Here is a 19,142-nt window from a genome sequence, read left to right as displayed (position 1 = left end):
TGTGTAGAGAGGAAGGAGAGTTCCACCTCCTTATCAAGGACAATGAACTGCGGGATTGTCCCGAGCGATTCAAAGTTTACTTCATGATGTCAGTGGCTCATTTTGATGCTTTGCTAGCGATACTGGAGCTACATATTTAAAAAAAGACGTTTAATTTAAAAAAAATTCCGTGAACCAAATGATTCTGAACAGGTCTGGATTTTGGCGTTTGCTTGTACGGTGGCTCTGAATTGTCAAAATACCTCTCAAAATGCTTGCTACAGATGCGAAAAATGCAGAAAATTGAATCCGATCAGAATTTTTTTATGACAGTGTGTAAATGTAATTCACACAACGCAAGGTTGTATTTATTTTTTTACGTGTGAAAGTTTCGTACTCAGTGTGCAAGGACCTTTAGTTGCCATAACAGTCTTGTTACTATAGCTAACATTACAACAACAGCATATCTTGGTTTTGTGAAACACAGCAAAACCAATGTTACTCTCCCTCTTTCTCACTCTCTCCCCTCCTCCATCGTGAGTGGACACACACCCTACTGCTGATTGGGTACAAGTGTGTTGTGGCGCTTACTGCACCTTTAAGTGAACGGTTAACTCGAACCACTGCAAATGGATCAGTGCTACAATTAAACTCCGGAACAAAATCTCTAAATCATGTCTGAATTAGATTCAGAGCCGAAAACAGCAGACTCAAAATTATGATTCCTTCATGAATCGGACATCGCTGCTACTTTCATTAACTCTCCAAAGAGAACTAGGATTTTTATTGAAAGACAAATTAAATTTTAGTCTGTTAAATCTCACAAAGCTATCAAATGACTTCTGAAGAAAAATATCCCACTCATGATGGTTTCGAAGGATTTGTAAAGCCTGAAACCTCCATGTTGTAATTGCATTGAAAAGAGCAATCTCAAAAGAAAGTCAGTCATTCAGTTTTGAAGCGACACAAGGGTGAGTAAGCTAATGTAATATAATCTGCAATGCTTTTAATCAAACATCTGAACATTTCAAACATTTCTGTCAAAAACAAAAGTCATACTATTACAAACTATCATACAAACTGTAAAGTCATACTATTACACTACCTGTTACGTCAATAAAACAAATGCCAAACATACTTGTCTTGCACATCCACACAAGAAAAAAACTTTGACACAGTGTACGTTTTTTTCCGTGATCATTGTATTGTTCTTAAAATACATAGAATAAAAACATGTCATGTTTTAACAGGAACAGAAAGACAACATTATTTTGATCCGTTTCTCTATCTGGAAAAAGAAGACCTGCAACTTCCCCACATAGTAAAGTCAGAGTATAATTCATAATATCACCAACAACCCTTATTTTAGCAAGCCTGATATTTTTTTTTATATCAGAGGCAGAGAAAAGAGACATAGACCAGCTAGCCAATACATAGGAATTTAAGAAAAAACATTTATGTGCGACTTTTCACATGAATAATCTCTGAAATTGTGATAAATCAACAGTATGTCAGTGAGATAAACTGCAATTCGAGTTTGAGTACACAAACAACAGTAGTGATTTACAATCAGCAGCTACAAAGGTCACAATGTGGCACACAATGATCGATATGTTAATGTAATAAATGATTGTAAAGAACTAATAGATCTTAATGCTGAAACTATCAATAAAGAAAACTTGATTCAAGGGCCTTTTTGTTGATCCAGCCAACTGGACAAATCTCACAGATACAGCGTTCAGGTGAGTAAAGTTGTATATCCATATATCTGCTGGCTTAATACTAAGGAAATATTCCTCGTTCAACAATGAAACCATTATTATTATCATCATCTTATTGATTACGATTTTTCCTGGATACCTCGTCTCCTAAAAGCGTCCTGGAGCTCATCTGTTAAAAACAAAACCATTGTAAAAAAAACAGATATCAGAAGCAGGAAATTTTGCATTGATTTGAAAGTAAAAGTATTTAGAGTGAAACAATGGCTAAAAACAAAGATTTGTTCTTACGTATGTCAACACTAAGCTCACGCTTGGATAATTTCTCAGGCAAGCCTGACAAACTGTTCAAGCCTGACAAACTGTTGCTTCGGGAAGGTGTTTTACTGTAGCCAGGAGGTACCAAAGCTTTTCTTTCACCATCTAAATCAAAGCAGAACACATTATAAAAGTTTTCTTTGAGAACGATGGTAACAAAATCCAAAGATCCAGCATAACACTGCGACAGTGATGACAGCGCTGGGATGTTAATTTGGACTAAATGTCCGTATTTGCACCAAGACATGTCAAACTTGCTCTGACAAAATGTATAAAGCAGCTCATTATTGCAACATCTCTCCCTGCATTTATTTTTAGAAGTAATATAGTATTACAATTTAACATTTCTATTTTATATTTTAACATGTAATGGACTTATTTGGTGCTCAAGAAACATTTATCAGTAATATTCATTCTTTTTGTGGATAATTTTATTTATTTATTCTTTGATAAACAAAAAGTTCTAAAGAAAAGAATTTATGTGAAATATATTTTTTTTGTAAAAAAATACCTTCAAAATAGTTTTAAATACTTAAACTTAAATAAAAGTATTGACTTCTATTAAAAAACATCTTACTGACCCTAGACATTTAAACCGCATTTAAAATGACATTGTACATTACACAACAAAAAAGCAACTTAAAAAAAAAGAGAGGAAATGCAGGAATGTAAAATTGGAATTCGTGTCACCTGGAGTACGTGGTAGGACAGGAGGTCTCGTACATGTGGCCTGATCCTCCTCATTCTCTCCACTATCTGCAAAAACACACTCAACAGGATCAACAACATGCTTTAGAAACACAATTTAAAACAATTCATCTAAGTAAATCAACACTCAGTGTAAGGACTCACCTGAACAATTGAGGTATTCGTTTTCATTCGTGTGCGATTCTGAATTGGGCCTGATATTCCTTGTGCCTAAACATACAAATCAAGATTTATTTATTTTTCCATTACATTTCATGTTTTCTAAAAGTAGAGCTGTCAGTGTAAGTTAGACATTCATTAAACCCAATACAATATGTTTTACAATGTGTATGTGTGCTTTAAGATGATGCTAAAGATGTATTACCTGGTTTGGGTGGAGGCACCGGAGGAGTAGGCGAAGGGAGATTTCTGATAGGTTGTTCACTTATCTCACCATTTTCTTCATTAGGCTTAATAAAGACTGGGGGGGGGGGGGGGGGGGGGGGGGGATCAAATAAAGTAATATATTATGATTTGCCGTAAAACTCGAATGCCTGCCCTGGCTCTGTGGAGAATGTGTGTCTCAATTGTCAATCAATACAAACAATGCTAGCAGTCATTGTCAATCAATACAAACAATGCTAGCTGTCATTAAGTCAGAAAAAAAAGAGAAGGACAACAGTTTCAACTAGAATGGAATGATAAGTATTAGTTTACATTACAGAACAAACTTGTTCTCAAAACATTTTTATAGTTTCGGCTCCGGCATCAGTTTGATTTACTGTGTTATGGACCAATTTTGAAAGCACTTTTTGGATGATTAAAAAAAAAAATGTTTTCTCATTTTAACGTTATTTTTCTCTGAATTTCCTGCTGGGTGGTTTCTCACGGATTTTTTATTTTATTTTTTATTTTAGAAAAGAACTTGAAAAAGCAAACATTTAGAAACTGCAAAAAGCATCTGGCAAATATCTTGGCAAAATTATGCCGACCGGAAACCCATGTCTAATATTTTAATAATAAAAGTAAACCTTTTTCAAAAAGAGCAACAGTGGAATATTTCAGTTTGTCATTCGTCATTCTTTAAGTGCCTTCCCCAAATTTCTATGACGTCTGTTTTGTAACTTACTGTACATGTCATTCATTTATTTTTCATTGTGTTGTAAACATTTTCTATCTAGATTGATGATTCATACCAACAAGTATGTCAGTCTGGCTGACAAACAAGATTTTCCTTAAAACTTTCCAAAAAATAGTATCTTACCCAAATTTTTCTCATAGTATTCCTCTATCTGAAGAGGCACGAAAACCCCACCAGACTTCTCCACCAGGTAGGTGACGACGTCATGCAGGGTGGCACAGGTGATCTGTGTGTTTGTGAACATGGTGTGTGAATTGTCTGATACATCAGTGCACATTTTTTACTTCAGATCAAAAACTTAAAATGAACAAAAAGGAAAAATTCTAGGGTGTGGTTTCCAGAAAGACTAGAGATAGGGCTGCTCAAAACACAAATTATCTAACATATCTAAAGCTCTGTGGTAAATGCCAAGAAGTGTTTAATGTATAACACCTCCGCTGTAATGATCCACTGCGCCTGACTCCAAAAACTGACCCGTAAAACATTTTCTTATCAGAACTTCCTCTTTGTTTTCAAAGCAATTACACCTTAAGCCTTTCGCAAGAGCTTGGAGTTCACACAAAATTACACGTTTGTAGATGGTTAAATGAATCCTTAGATGTTCTGGAGAGTGTTCGTATTAGACTCAAGCTTTTATTGTGAACAATCTTCTATTGATCACAGGCTTTTAATCTAAAGTGATTTGAAAATGAAAGAACAAAGTATTACTTACAGGAGTCTCGAGGGCAATGGTGAATCCTCCTTCAGGCCTCCGAGAGACACGGTAATGTTTGAATACTGGTCTGTTGGGCGCAAGAGTTGACTCTTTAGGATATTCATTCTTAACGGACACAGCTATATTTAGTTTTATTCAAGCTGATCTTCCCCGAACATGGCGACTATTGTGTAACACGTTTTATTCATCAGATCAAAGTGCAATGTTCAAGACTATTGAATCAAGAAGCAATTCAGAAGATAAAAGATAACAATAAATGAAGGGAATAAAGCAATCTCTGATAATGCATTTACAAGCTGTCTGTCCAGCAAATAGATTCAATATGGTTCTGTACAGAGTACAGATGAGAGTGTGTGTTTTACTTGTAAATATCTTGGCGAGTGGTGAGAGCAAAAGACGTCCCATCGTGACCCGGCCGGAGCAGTAGGTTTCCCTGACTAGGGTTCCTTTCCAATAAGATTTCAGCATCGACACGATTGACTTTATGATAACAACTGCACAAAGCATCATTGTAATATTAAATAACAGGCATGATTATATTCATTCATTCAGTCACTGTTCACACGCAATTGCAAGAAAGTTTTCTTTAAAGTCTTTAAATTTGGCATTAAACAAAAGTTGCAATCATCTTTTGTCCCTATTGAATTAAAGATTATGAGGGCATGTGAATTTTACAAAAAGAGGTGCACAGATAAATAGTTCAAAACAAATACTGCCCTATTTCATAAAAACAAAACAAGAACTGTCCATTTTCATTTCATGGTTATTTTTTCATGGTTATTAAAAAAAAAAATTATTCAACACATAAATAAAAATAAATCCACAACGTAAAAATATGAAGTTATATCACGCATATATGTATGAATGGAAGTCAATGGAACAAAAAGTAGAGTGTGCCAACCCTAAGGCATAAGGAAATGGAAAAGGTCGCATTTTGGAATGCATGTAAATGTGGTCACTTACAGAACAATACATTATTAAAAGTGAAGCGTGTAATTTCTGTGCCACAGAAATATGAGTGTTTTCCCAAACACTCTCCCCATCTGCCACTGGTCAGGCAAACAGTTAGCACCACCCCAGATTAACACTACTGGTTGAGCTAAGGCTGTGTTGGGTTGGTCAACCAATGGTGTGAGCTTGGAGCGGGACTATCTGTTGGATGCCTCTGCTTAATAAGCTGGGACAGGAGGAAGTATACTAAACATCAATGATATTACACACATCACCTTTAACATTACCGCTAATAAAGCAAGTGGTTTTAACTTACACAGGCATGTCTGGCACTACGTAAATATATGGGTCAGGATCCTGGGATGGTGGTGGAGCTGAAAGAAGCAGCTGCCTCTTTGTCTCTTTGTCAATTATTTCCTTCATCATGTGAATCTGGCCAGGCAGAAGGTTCAGAGTTGGCACAGATAGCTGAAGGACAGAAACAGCGAAAATTATTGCTCTGATTTATCTGACTGGGTACGGGTACTTTTCATTCAGCTCCCTATTGTGAATCAGTATAATTATTGTGTACATTAATTCAGGCACTGGTAAGGACCCTGACTACACATTGGGACACGGCTCTATTTTCCTACGTCCTCGTTGTTCAGCGTCTCTACTGGCATTTATGAACAACAGCAGCAGAGATATCTTTCTGACATGTTTATCTAATTTAAAAGTACATTACGATAAATACTTTGTTACATATCCCTGCAGCATTTAAGATGTAAATTATAAATGTTAGCTAGAGTTGGATTACACATTTAAGATCCTACATCCTGACATAACATCACATAAAAAACTAAGTACATTGTAAATTGTATTTAGCATTTGAGGTTAAGATGATACGAGATGAATGCTTCTGTTAAGCAAAGTTACTAGCAAGAGGTTTCTGCCAGTCCTGTTCTCTTATTTTAAGTCAAATGAGCCAGATTATGGAAACTCTCACCTTTTGTCTTTAATGGCTTTTGTCTTTAATGGCTCTTGAAGCCCCTGTCCCATTCTTTGAATATTATGCTGATTGGATTAGGACTGGTGATACTCTAGAGTCTGAGGTGGGTTCCTATTACTGTAGTGTATACTTTATTTGCATTCTTAGGTTAAGGTTGTCAGCCAGGTGCTTTGTCTCCATTTCTAAGCACTGCGCCTAAATTCTATGTAAACTACAATGTCACTGCCTTGGTTGATGAATTGACGACTGCAGCAACGAAACAGCGCATTCTCAATAAAGAATTGTTGAAGATACATCCAAGTCTCCTGGTCTTCCCTTCTGAGTTTCCTACACTAAGTTATGTTCATTACCTGTCTAGCAATGTATGTTCGTGCTAAAACATAATAACCTTTTGCTTTTTAAAACATCTTTCGCATGTCATGACGCGAGTTGGGTCACGTGACACGCTTCCGAATTTCTGGATGCTTCCCTTGTTTTGCTTTGTGGGCCTTTTTAGGGAGTGAACATTTCAGTGCACCTGAATGATTTTGCGATTGAGACAGCCCTTAAAATGGCCGACTCCCTGATCAGTGCCCTGACTACTGAACTAGGGAGCTGATTGAGACATGTACAAAGGACTGTTTGAAAGGACAGTTCATCACATAGATGATTGCAAGTGAAAAACTCGCTCTGGTTTGGCAAACATTAACCTTGGAGATCAAGAAAAAAGGGATAAGTTGAGAAGATCAGAAATCACCACCCAATTATTGGCTTTATAGGTGAATAAAACAAAGCTATTACATAAGTTCCCTTTTGCAAAGTGGGTTTATCTGGCTAACAGACCTTCATAAAAGTCTAAATACATAAATAGTATCCTAAATCCTAAAACTTTCTGTTACATGATGTGCTCTGAGATTTGTAGACACCATTGTATACTAAAGATACTTTTCTTTTTTTTAAAAACTGAGCACAACTGACCTTAGAAACTGAGAGCATGCAGCCTTTCCACAGTTCTCGCGTCTCAAGGCTGGGTGCCTGAGAAAACAGAAAAAGGAGGAAAATGCATGATATGGGCGTGTATTAACAGATCTAAATACCTCAAGGTCAAACAGCTGTGAGGGTAATGCAGTAAAATCAAGGGAAGATTAGTTTTGCAGAGTTGTGCAGTGTGCCACACTTTAAGGACAAAAGGAAAAGGAAAATGGTGTAATCTTGACAATCATCAATCACCTACAATCATCTTGATGTCTTCATTTTTCATGTGCAGAGTGAATCCAGCGGCGTTCAGGTTTCGGTCACGACAGCAGTCATCTGACACGGAGATGAGGTCAGAGAGCTCCAGCTTCTCTATATACTGCATTCACAAGCACAAGCAAACAGTTGATGCACAAATAATCCATTCTCTATGTAGACAAACACATACACACAAACAGCCTTCAGGACTGCAAGTTTGTATTAAATACGTTTATGCCAAATATACGTGTTATAAAATGTACACGCATATCAAAATGATTTTCTAGTAGTCAAAAAGTCAACTTAAAAGGCAGACTGTAAAAACACTTACGACACAGTCTTTGTTGTTATTGTAGAAAAAGAGTGAATTTCCACACAAACTGGTCCAGAGTTTACGACCCATCTATGAAAAGAAAAGGAAATATTTACTGAAAATAAATAGTTTCTGAATAATAAAACAAATATTTACTGAAACAAATAACTACTGAAAAAACAAATAATTCTTCAAAATTCACAATTACGTTTATATGCATTTATAGGTTTAAAATTAGATTGTGAATCCCAGATTTTCAACGTGGTCTCAAATTGTGTATACATAGTGTTTTCATAAACTGAATATGTTTGGACAATGGTTTATGTTTCTAAAATGATGGCAAATTATTATTTGAGTTAATGTTGACAAATTATCACGAGTTTATTCATTGAATACATACTTGTGGAGAGACTGAATTGGTTTGTACAAATGAAAGGAATGTAGAAAACAATGGAATGTTCTTTTCTTCAGAAACAAGAAACAAAACAAGCCTCATGGTGCGATTATATTTGATTAGATTTTAAACCAGTTACAGTCTTTATATATCTTCAGATATAATCCCAAACTATCAAGAATGTCTGTTATCAAAGCACACGTCATAATGCAAAACATTTAGGTCTGTGCTGACCTGTAATAAATCATCAACTAAAAAAAAAGAGACACATTTTTACAAATGTGATGAGCTCTATCAGCAGGATGTAAGCTAAAAAACAATTTATAAAAAAAAACAACAACAAACAACCCTTTACTAAAACCATCTTTACAATGCAAATCCTTTGTCTGTTGTGTTTGATCTGCGTGCAAGCACGCCACCAGACCAGTTTTTGTTTACATTTCCACATTTGTAGGAAAACAGTTCCCATGTTGCAACAGACACTTGTGTGACACTCTTTTGATGAGCAGAGAAAACAACTTCTGCTCTCTTGATGATTACTGGTCACTTTATATGAGGTGTCTTTAATATTAACTTTTGGTCCCACTTTATATTAAGTGGCTTTATGTACTTACATCGAAAAATAAGTACAATGTATTGTAAAACACTTTTGCTGCTATTGAGATGTGATACGGGTAAGGTTAGGGACAGGTGTGGTGGTATGGTTAAGTTTAAGGGTGGGTTAAGGTATAAGGGAAGGGTCAACAGTGTAATTACAAATGTAATTACATACATTAATTACAGCTGTAATTACATGCAGGTATTTAAAAAATATAAGTACAATGTAATAACATGTATGTACACAATAAGTCCATTGTATCAAATTAGTAATTTCAATGTAAGTACATAGTACTTAAAGCCAGTTTTGCTTACATTCAAATTTTAAGCATATTTGCTAGAACATACTGTGTCCATAAATACTTTTCTGTGAAGCTATTACAAAATGCACATTTGTTAAGGTCACTGCAGGACTCAAATAAATAGTGTATGAATATTACATTTCCGGTTTATATGAATAAAATACAATTTTAAAAAAAGTCAAATCAAAAGTTGTATTTGTTAACATTAATGCATAGTGAAATAACGTGAACAAACAATAAACAACTGTATTTATATTAACGTAAATTAACAAAGAGGTGTAAAAATGTATTGCTCACTGCGAGTTCATGTAGTAACTGCATTAACTAATGTTAACAAATGAGACATTGTGAAGTGGTGTCCATATTTCCAACAGAAAAATACATAGGTATAAGTTAACTAACAGATGTACAGCTTTTATGCATACTGTACATTGTAATACATTTCAAAATAAAAAGTCAAAGACATCAAACATATGTTCAAGATTAGTCATGAAAGAATTCAAATAACTGTGCCATTTAGAGTGGGATGACCCTTCCACAGAAGAACTGAGATTCAAGTTGATTAAAGATTTACAGTAAAACTACAAATAAGTGACAATAAAAGATAGTAACCAATGGTCATGATAAGAAGATGGTCCACACGGTTGACTCTAGCTGAAACCCAGTAAATTAAATAAGTTCCTTGCTTTTCATTTTGAAGCTATGGGTCTAATAATGAACTGGTTTAAAAACTTCTAATATGACTGAATACATCTGACTACATACAGTTAAAAAAAAATATTTTATTTGTAATAATCCGATCAATTAGAAATAGTTTTGTAAGCTATAAACTTTTCACTTTTTACACTGGATAAGCTAAAATAAAATCATTACACATGAAGATATATGCGCGTCCCACAATAAAATACATTTTCCTGCATGAAAATTCAGAGTCCCAAGTAAAGACTTTGTTCGAAGGACATTATAATTGTACAATATACAAGTGTATATATATATATATATATATATATATATATGTGTGTGTGTATGTATGTATGTATGCATGTATATATATATATATATACACACACACACACACACACACACACACACACACACACAGTCAAACCAAAATGTGTTCAGACACTTTCAACATTTCTCACATTATCACAGTTTATTCGCTATAGTTTAGAAAATGGTAATAAAATATGACAAGAACTAAAAAATTATCAAATCAATTGATATTTCACTGGTTTTGGCCATTCTTCTGTTAAGACTGTCTCACAAATGAATTAGGTAGAATAGCTCTCAGCTGTAAAATTAAGTACACAATTAAATAATACCAATTTAGGTCAAACAATTACCAAGCAATGCTTAATTTTGTTCACTCTGTGGTGTAAAATCATTAGCAATTAAAGCAAAAACACTTAAGCAAAACATGGTCAGGTCAAAATGTCTGATTTTTTGGTCCCATATTTTTATACATTTTAGGCTACTGGTAGTAGTCCACTGTATGAAGAATATTTGGGAATAAAAGTCACAGATTGCTTTATTTTGCTATCCTCACTTAGGCTACATAAATGAACTATAGTGTCCTGCACCCACTAGAAAAATATCAAATATTATATCTGGTTTCTGAATCATTTTTTGTTTGACGGTGTGTGTGTGTATATAATTATATAAATTGGTGGTTTAAACACCGCGTGCGCATTACACTCACCTTGTCTTTGATGCATTTCTTTTCCAGAAAGCCTTCGTAATGACATGTTGGCAACTGAGCTCTCGCTCTATTGCGATTTTTTGCTGCTGCCATAACTTCAGAAGTTACTCTCCAGCCAACTACAAACTTCTTATAAAACAATTCACGTGTTTGAAAGAAGACGCTCCACTGTCCACCTGCACGTTTAATGCGTTATTAAACCGTCAAAAAGCCTACATCACAGAGTTCAGGTGCTAAAGCTTTATTTTAAAAAAAGTGACGAAGAGAAACCCTGTGGACTGGAAGTAAGAAATGACTATGTGAAGAGTTCTACGAGCCAGCATACACACTTAGCTAACTCCCACCCCCTTACCTGAACTCAGGTGAGTCAAGTTCGCTCGCTCGAGGTTGCCGGAAGGCAGTCCCGCCCATTGAGAAGAAACGTAAGGCCTGGCTACCTGCAGACAAAAAACCCATCACCGCAGGCAAGTAAACGAAACCACAAGAGGAAATACCCGAGATAAAAATACTATGCAAAAAAGATTTCCATTACATAAAGCTTTCCAAAAAAGGCATTACAAAAACAGGTTACGTTACTGCATTGTGTAGCCTAATGTTTGTAGAATATGTGCCATTACGTTTCAAAGAGAAAACCTCTTAATAAACTGATTAATATCAGTAAGAGATTATGATATTTAAAATACGTCATTTTACCAGTGTGCAATGTGGGCTTTACTTGTATCAGAGGCAGTTTGAGGTTAGATTTAAAATAAAAAATGTCGTTGTCTTCAGGATTCGGCTGATGACATGATGATTGATCATTTTCAAAAATGTTTTCCATTTTTATTGCCTGGGAAAACCCTGACAAATTTCAGGCAATTTTGAGATTTGCTCTGCAAATCCCCATTCCCATTTTTTCCAAATCGAGGCACCAATCACAAACGTTGAGGCGGGCTTTACACGATGACGATCGCTCTGATTGGTTTTTAGGCGCCCAGAGGCATTTGAGCGACGTCCGTTTGTGACGCTGACGCCCCTTTGGAAATGGGCTGTGTGTGTGTGTGGTGTGAATGAACCTTCCCCAGACTCACTCTCACAAGCTACCATTTTTCATATGCACTGGAATAATACGGCGTTCTTTGGCGACATCTAACGGTGAGAACATTTAACAGTGACACTACGTTCCATTCATTACCGTAAACCCTATATTATACACGCATTTTGCCCAAACAAACCATCTGTCCACTGCTGGGTCCCAGTCGACTGCTCATTTGACCGTGGCCCAGGGCCATTAGAAACTGTATCTAAACTGATATAACCACAAAATAGTAAACAATCGCAGCCAATTTGCTTGTAATATTCCAGCGAATGTGTCTTCCGTTGTAACAGCAATGCAAATCACATCCGTGCTGGAGAGCCTACAACCACAAACACCGCTAATTTATAAAAGGAGAGAGTAAATGACAAGGACGGGTAGGAAGGAGAAAGGGGAGGGGAATTGACATTAAAGCAACACTACACAAGGAAACCACACACTGCAGACACAGACACACACACAAGCCTTCATTTTATGTTTTTGAATAACAGCCTGGTGGCGAGTGTCCGCACAGAAGTGTTATATTAACACCGCTAAACTGAAGTGGCGGAAAGAAAAACATCACATCAGTCTGTGGAGCAGTTTCAGGTCAAAGCGTTTTCCGACGATTATCACGAAATGGGTGAGAATTAAAAAAAATAGTGATTTTTAATAAGCGGGTGAAATTAATAATTACTAGGCCGCGGGGTTGCGGAAAGGAGCGAGAACCGTTTCTCGACAAATTATCAGAGCGGTTTTGTTTTCATTTCTGGGGAAAAAAAGCTTATCAGATGGAGATGGCAGCGGACAGTCGCTGATTCCCTGATGTGAGATTCGCTGTTGACCATTTTTTGTCCCACAATAAAAAGCTTTTTTCCCCCCACATGAGAGTTCAGAGTCCCAAGTAAATACTTTGTTCAAAGGACACTCTAATTTTACAATGTACAAGTTTGTGAGATTATGTTTGAAAACTGTTTTAACTTGATCTGAGGACATCATAATGTAATTTTGTAAATAAAATATAACATTCCTTGTGAATTTTCTTTTAATACCTTACATAACAGATTAGATATCAATTATCTTTGCCAGGGTGATTCCAACCAATTAACAATGATGCTCGACGTATCCCTGCCTGTATGAATTCCTTATTTCGGTCTGTTGTTTGTCCCAGGCTCAGAGCCACCCTTGTCTCCTCAGGTTGTGGAAGAAGGAGCGGATGAAGAGGATGAGGAGTTGAGTGGGGCTGAAGATGCTGACCTGAGGACTTCCTCTGGGAGGGGTTCCCTCCTGACCAGAAGAGGCATCACACTAAGAGTCCTCTTAAAGGATAGTCTTGTGGAGCCTGGAGATGGCGTTCTGTCCATACACTACCTGGTACTGTCCAGAAACTTCATCATAAGGGCTATTGCCACTTACACCTTTTATCGTTAAAGAAATAGTTCACCAATAAATGAAAACGGTAGCATTTATTCACCCTTCCAGACCTGTCAAAACATGGAAAAGTGTACAAAAAGTCTGTTGCATCTACAAGATTAAAAATGATCTAGCAGAATGTTCTAGTTAGCTCCTTTCTTTTATTGCATATAATGAAACTAAATGGTGACCACGACTGTCATGAGGGTGAATAAATAATGACAGAATTTTAGTGACTTTTTTTCAGAATTTTTCATTTTTGGGTGAACTATCCCTTTTATACTTCTCTGGTCAGGTGCAATTACTCTGTCTGTGTCTATGTCTCCTTAGGGTAAAAAGTTTGTTGGAGATCTGTTGAATGATGGGAAGATCCGTTGGGTGGAGACCGGGCAGATCTTTAACTCTCCAAGCGCCTGGGCAACACACTGCAAGCGCCTGGTGAACCCGGCCAAGAAGTCTGGCTGCGGCTGGGCTTCGGTGCGGTATCGTGGACAGAAACTGGTCCAGTACAAAACCACCTGGCTGCACAAATACCAACCCAGTGCCGACATGGTGAGCAATGGAGGGAAATGTATTAAGAGCTTGCAACATGTAAAAAAATAGTAAACAAGAATTTAAAAGGGGATAAATGATGAACAATTACTGTGCAACTAGCAGTTTGTGTATGATTTGTTTACCTCAGAGCTTGATAAGTGAAGGAGAGGATGATGAGATGGGAGATGATGACGAAGAGGAAGGGAAAACGGCCATGCCAGTAGAGGACAAGAATAAAAAGTCCAAACCTGAGCTGCACGGTATGATGTTATCTACCTAAACATTACACAGAAAAAACTTCACCCAATCGCCCTGATTCCTCATAAAAACATGGCACCTGAGAGGTGATGACTTGATCTGTTTAAAGTTACAGCTTCGTAAGTATAAGTTATTTCATGTCCCCTCCAGACATTAGCCTGATGCAGAGGAGAGAAAGAGAGAGAGTTCCAATTAGGTATTGCACTCTTGGCACCAGAGATGCTACAAGGTAATTATTATATTATGAAATATATTTGAACCACATGTTATGTCCTGAGGTATATATGTTATATTTATTTATTGATGTAAAACAGTGCAATATGAAAATTTAATGATGACATTTACTGCATCTTAATTTACCGGCCCGAGGTCCCCAAGCTTCCGGTTTGTTCAGTTCTGAGTTGAGGCAGAAAAACACGGATGAAAAATTCTAAGAAGACCACACTGTAGTGCATTATGGAAATTATTCTCTCTAACAAACACTACCGTTCAAAAGTGTGGGGTCAACAAAGAATTTTTTTTTTTCCGATAAATTAATTTAGCATTAAATTGCTCAGAAATTAGACTTTTTATATTTTAAATAAAACAATTACGTTTTCAATTAATATTTTAATTTAGACCTTTATATTTATAAGAACACATAAATATTAAGCAGCACAACCATTATCAACATTGATAATAATAAGAAATGTTTCATGAGCACCAAATCAGCATATTAGAATGATTTCTGAAGGATCATGTGACTCTGAAGACTGGAGTAATGATGCTGAAAATTCAGCTTTGCCATCACAGGAATAAATTATATTTAAAAATATATTAAAATATAAAAAAAATATTTTAAATTGTAATAATACTCCACAATATTACAGTTTTTACTATTTTTGATCAAATAAATGCAGCCTTGGCAAGCATAAGACACTTTCTTAAAAAACATAAAAAACACCCACTGACCCCAAACTTTTGAACGGCAGTGTACCTGAATGTTCCTGTGTTTGTCTTCACAGGGATCCACACACTCTCGTAGAGCTCTCCGCCTTTTCTGCGATCAACCGCTTCCAGCCTTTTAATGTAGCCGTTTCCAGCAATGTTCTGCTGCTGATGGTATAAAGTGCTCATGGATTTTTGGTTTTACAACCAAGTCAATACTGATGATATGAAAATTAGTTTTAACAGTTGAAGGCAATATATAACACTTACCCACCTCTATTCTTAGGATTTCCATTGTCACCTGACCACAAGTGAGGTGGTGGGGTATTTAGGGGGACGATGGGACACTAACACACAATGTAAGTGTAAACATGTTTGTAACTACTGTAATAGCAAATTGGAGGTTAGAAACACTCAAAATTGACATGTCATGATCATCAGTGCTTACGGTCTTGCGAGCGTTCCCATGCCGTACCCGCTTGGCTGATAAAGACGCTGCCCCAGCTGTCGAAGAAGAGGTTAGTCTGCAAAACTATTGTGTTGGCTGTAAAAACATAGAAATGTACCATAGTCTCCAGCAATTTACCTTTTGAACTATCTTTGAACTATGCAGATTTGTCAAAATCTCTTCATGCGCGGGCTGTCATTGGTGGGATGGTATCACAGTCACCCCCGAGGCCCCGCCCTCCCCTCTCTACAGGACATCGATTCGCAGATGGATCACCAGCTCCGCCTACAAGGCAGCAGTAACGGTTTTCAGCCCTGTCTGGGGATCATCTGTGGTGCGTGATGGATTTAACAGACGATCACTGTGCAACACAAACCGTCTTATTAAATGATCAGTGATAAGTCTTTTCTTTCCTTTGTCTCATCACTTATAGGACCCTATTATCATGGCAACCAAGGTGTGGCCTCCACCATCACACCATTCTGGGTAGTTCCCCCTCCTGAGGTAACTGTTCTTAAACATTTGCTGATAATTGTTTGCTAAACTAGTAGTTTACTCGGTTACACTTTATTTGGTAACACTTTTTTACAGTGTTTGTTACATATGTTACATGTTCTCACCATATTAATAACAGTAAAATATATGGATGATTATTATATGCAATTAATAGTAATTACATATTGTTAATTATTATTACTTAGTACTTAAATATATAATTACACTGTAACAATAACACCTTAAAATAAAGTGTAACACTTTATTTTAAGGTGTCCGCATTACAGTGTAATTACACATTAAAGTACTGAGTAATAATAATTAACTACATGTACTTACTAAAGGGTTAAGATTAGAGTGTGGTTTGGGGTTAGTTGCATGTAATTATACACCATTTATAGTAATTACTATAGTAACGACATGTAACGTAACAAGGACATCATTGTAAAGTGTTATTGCTTAATCTAATTGTCCCCTTCCATTTAGCAACGACCCAATGATTACGGCATCCCAGTGGCAGTAGAGGTCACATACGTGCAAGACAACTTCCTCACTACAGATGTGCTCAATGAGATGGTATGATTACAACAACTAACATGTTATATTTATGCAACAACATCCATCTTGGGAAAACAGGAATTGTATTCCCTTCTACAGTTCAGTATGCCTCAGAAGTAATCTTTTTGAAGCGAATCACTCACTGGTTGTCTTTTCCTGCAGGTCTAGATAACACCTCACTCTAGATTAGATTAAACCACATCCTGTAGAAAGTCTTTTGATAAGCTAAGATCTATTCGTTTCTCATTTGTATATCTTTCTGTGTAGATGCTTTTGGTGGAGTTTTATCGGTCTGCTCCTGACCTGGTGCAGTTCAGTCAGATGTGGAGTCCTAATACCTCAATACTCGACAAAATCAAGGTTAGCCATAATTTCTCTCCCTCCCACATACACTAAACAAACAAAACACAATACATTTCATGATTTACAATTACATCATTAAGATTATTCTTAAAGGTAACACTAGTGTCAGGATTGCAAATATAATTCAAACAGGTTTACTGAACACTCACTCGGTCTTCCTTTACTCAACATATAGATGCAAACTCACATTATTGGATGAGCCAATGTCGGACTGGGATGCTCAAACAGTTATGCTTTAAACGCACCGAAATCAGACTGGTATGATTTCAGTCAGACTAAAGTTTTTTCATGACACTTTAAAAATAAATGATTGCTTTAATCTGACTGAAATAAAACTTTTAAAGTGCACGTACACAGACTTAACGGTGTACACTTTTAAGAGAAATCAACCTATGAATGTTTTAAAGTTGTCTTTGCATGTTATGCTAGAACGGAAGGCAATTTTATCATCCAAAAAAAGTACCTTTAAAACATGATCATTTGCATAATTCAGTGCCATTTACCAATAATCTCACAGCAAAGCATAATTATATGTCTGACTAGCAATGTTTAAAGAAACGCTTGTTTTCTGACTCTCAGGCTTCTCTGTGTGGCCACGCACCCAAAGACCAGGCGTATGCACAGATCCTGGAGCACGTGTACAACCAACTGTGCAACACTCAGTGACCAGAGCGGTTTATGTCTGTGCATTTGTGTTAAGCTGTAGAACTGTTGACCTGGATCCTCTTGCCCTGTGCATTACCGTCTGTGCACTGTTATACTGTATATGAAATGCCTTCATGGAGGATATATCATATATGCTTCCGTCCAAACTGTTGCCTTTAGGACTGTTAGGTCTGTATCACTGGCTGTGGTTTATGCGTTTCTGCCATATCTGTGCTGTGAAACTTGTCTTCCTGTGTGCTAGGAATATCTGGTGGGTAGTTAGGAAAGAGAAGATGTTCTTTCTCTTTCTTTTGACTAGTATTTATCTGTTTGTGTGGTTAGATTTGTGCCATGTTGACTACGCAATATGAGAACAATGCCTTTTACCTGCTGAAAACCTTAAAATATACACTGGAACAAATAAAATGTGCCGATTCCATTTCCTTCTGACTCAACCTCGTAACATGTTTTTCTTACCGTATAATTAAAGAAACAGTTCATACTCATACAAGTGAAACAGATTGAGTACTTTCTTGAATTTATTTACTTAAAGACGAGTGGACACAATAAGATACAAATATTTAGAGTTCGGAATACTTAAGAATATAATGCAGTTAAATCTGAGACATACAACATGAGACTTTAAAACTACAACATACATCAGCCTGCTATTAAGCTAACATGCAAAAATCATTAATAAAAAAAGGTTGAATGGTTTTGTATGTATATAAAAAACAATATAATACTAAAAAGAGTAGAACCAGAATTATTTATTTTCATAAAATCATTCTGGTACCCTCATTCCATTAGACAGAAATAACCCACTTGCTGTTTCTTAAACTTGTAGTGTTTGCAAAGGCACATTTGTACTCATGCTTGTACATCTGGTCACAGCTCATGCCAAATACTGAAACCAACAAGCCCTTCGTAAATAATGAAATAGGACAGACATAGAAACTACATATTAGATCTAAAATCATAATTAATATTTTGTTTGGTGTTCTAGATTGATTCATGCCATCGAAAAGGCACTAAAACCCTTTTTTTCACATTGAAACGGTCACCGTAGCCTGACTGATTCAGCACATCTACAATAGTCTGTTACGGTGAGCAAAACATGTAAACAGACACTGGGAGGAAAAGGTCACAGAGGTGCTCTGTGCAGACAGGACATGGAGTCGGGGTGGGGGGACAGATGTTGGTATGTTCAGAACCACCAAGATGGTGTGTAGGTCCATGCTTTTATGGAGTGCAGTATTTAAAAAAAAAACTAAGAGTAAAATAGATAAACTAGATCTTCAACCACTTTTAAAGCTATAATAATACTTTAAAAGTGATGGGTGAGAGCAAGAGATGTAACACCATCCCTTCATTTCTGAAGATGAGAAGTATTTGTTAATAAAGAAATTCTGTGTAAATTAAATTTAATACGG

At 36.4% G+C, this 19,142-nt stretch overlaps 2 protein-coding genes and 1 long non-coding RNA gene across 8 annotated transcripts; 1 reads left to right on the top strand and 2 right to left on the bottom strand.

Annotated features, from left to right (window-relative positions):
• Positions 1-956: 956 nt before the first annotated feature.
• On the bottom strand, positions 957-12,428 carry stap2b (signal transducing adaptor family member 2b). 5 transcript variants are annotated; one of them, XM_079638046.1, is made up of 15 exons: positions 12,229-12,428; positions 11,367-11,451; positions 11,015-11,190; positions 8,041-8,112; positions 7,711-7,830; positions 7,455-7,511; positions 5,826-5,977; positions 4,921-5,052; positions 4,556-4,625; positions 3,967-4,069; positions 3,088-3,183; positions 2,868-2,933; positions 2,706-2,771; positions 1,989-2,120; positions 957-1,869 (listed from the first exon to the last, which is right to left on the bottom strand). In XM_079638046.1, exons 1-15 carry the CDS (start codon positions 12,283-12,285, stop codon positions 1,820-1,822), a joined length of 1,434 nt encoding a protein of 477 aa, XP_079494172.1. In that variant the 5' UTR covers positions 12,286-12,428; the 3' UTR covers positions 957-1,819. The 5 variants fall into 5 exon arrangements, with proteins under 5 accessions (XP_079494172.1, XP_079494175.1, XP_079494173.1 ...); XM_079638049.1 differs by having other exon boundaries at positions 11,015-11,143; positions 12,229-12,409; XM_079638047.1 differs by lacking the exon at positions 12,229-12,428 and adding an exon at positions 11,708-11,926.
• On the top strand, positions 11,935-18,223 carry mpnd (MPN domain containing). Of its 2 annotated transcripts, none has more exons than XM_079638050.1 (13): positions 11,935-12,148; positions 13,240-13,442; positions 13,812-14,033; positions 14,164-14,275; positions 14,424-14,502; positions 15,278-15,374; positions 15,487-15,559; positions 15,642-15,718; positions 15,814-15,982; positions 16,082-16,152; positions 16,630-16,719; positions 16,969-17,061; positions 17,644-18,223. In XM_079638050.1, the coding sequence occupies exons 1-13, from the start codon at positions 12,064-12,066 to the stop codon at positions 17,728-17,730; spliced, it is 1,458 nt and encodes a 485-aa protein (XP_079494176.1). In that variant the 5' UTR covers positions 11,935-12,063; the 3' UTR covers positions 17,731-18,223. The 2 variants fall into 2 exon arrangements, with proteins under 2 accessions (XP_079494176.1, XP_079494177.1); XM_079638051.1 differs by lacking the exon at positions 11,935-12,148 and adding an exon at positions 12,466-12,711 and having other exon boundaries at positions 17,644-18,222.
• LOC307011941 lies at positions 14,322-15,367 on the bottom strand. Its single transcript, XR_013800524.1, has 3 exons — positions 15,250-15,367; positions 14,634-14,669; positions 14,322-14,431 (listed from the first exon to the last, which is right to left on the bottom strand). It is a non-coding gene; the product is annotated as an uncharacterized lncRNA (long non-coding RNA).
• Positions 18,224-19,142: the final 919 nt, after the last annotated feature.

The sequence above is a fragment of the Phoxinus phoxinus genome, assembly GCF_949152265.1.
Source record: "Phoxinus phoxinus genome assembly, chromosome: 15".
Lineage (NCBI taxonomy): Eukaryota > Metazoa > Chordata > Actinopteri > Cypriniformes > Leuciscidae > Phoxinus > Phoxinus phoxinus.
Note: the sequence above shows the minus strand (reverse complement) of the source record. Positions and strands in the feature narration are given on the sequence as shown.

Excerpts from the sequence above, each read along its gene's own strand:
- stap2b (XM_079638045.1), bottom strand. The coding sequence starts at position 11,834 with ATGGAAAACATTTTTGAAAATGATCAATCATCATGTCATCAGCCGAAT. Across the intron at positions 7,831-8,040 it reads ATAACAACAAAGACTGTGTC|TATATAGAGAAGCTGGAGCT; the intron begins GTAAGTGTTTTT and ends TTGTGAATGCAG. Across the intron at positions 4,070-4,555 it reads CCATTGCCCTCGAGACTCCT|ATCACCTGTGCCACCCTGCA; the intron begins GTAAGTAATACT and ends ACAAACACACAG.
- mpnd (XM_079638050.1), top strand. The coding sequence starts at position 12,064 with ATGAACCTTCCCCAGACTCACTCTCACAAGCTACCATTTTTCATATGC. Across the intron at positions 15,375-15,486 it reads GCAATGTTCTGCTGCTGATG|GATTTCCATTGTCACCTGAC; the intron begins GTATAAAGTGCT and ends CTCTATTCTTAG. Across the intron at positions 15,560-15,641 it reads ATGGGACACTAACACACAAT|TGCTTACGGTCTTGCGAGCG; the intron begins GTAAGTGTAAAC and ends CATGATCATCAG.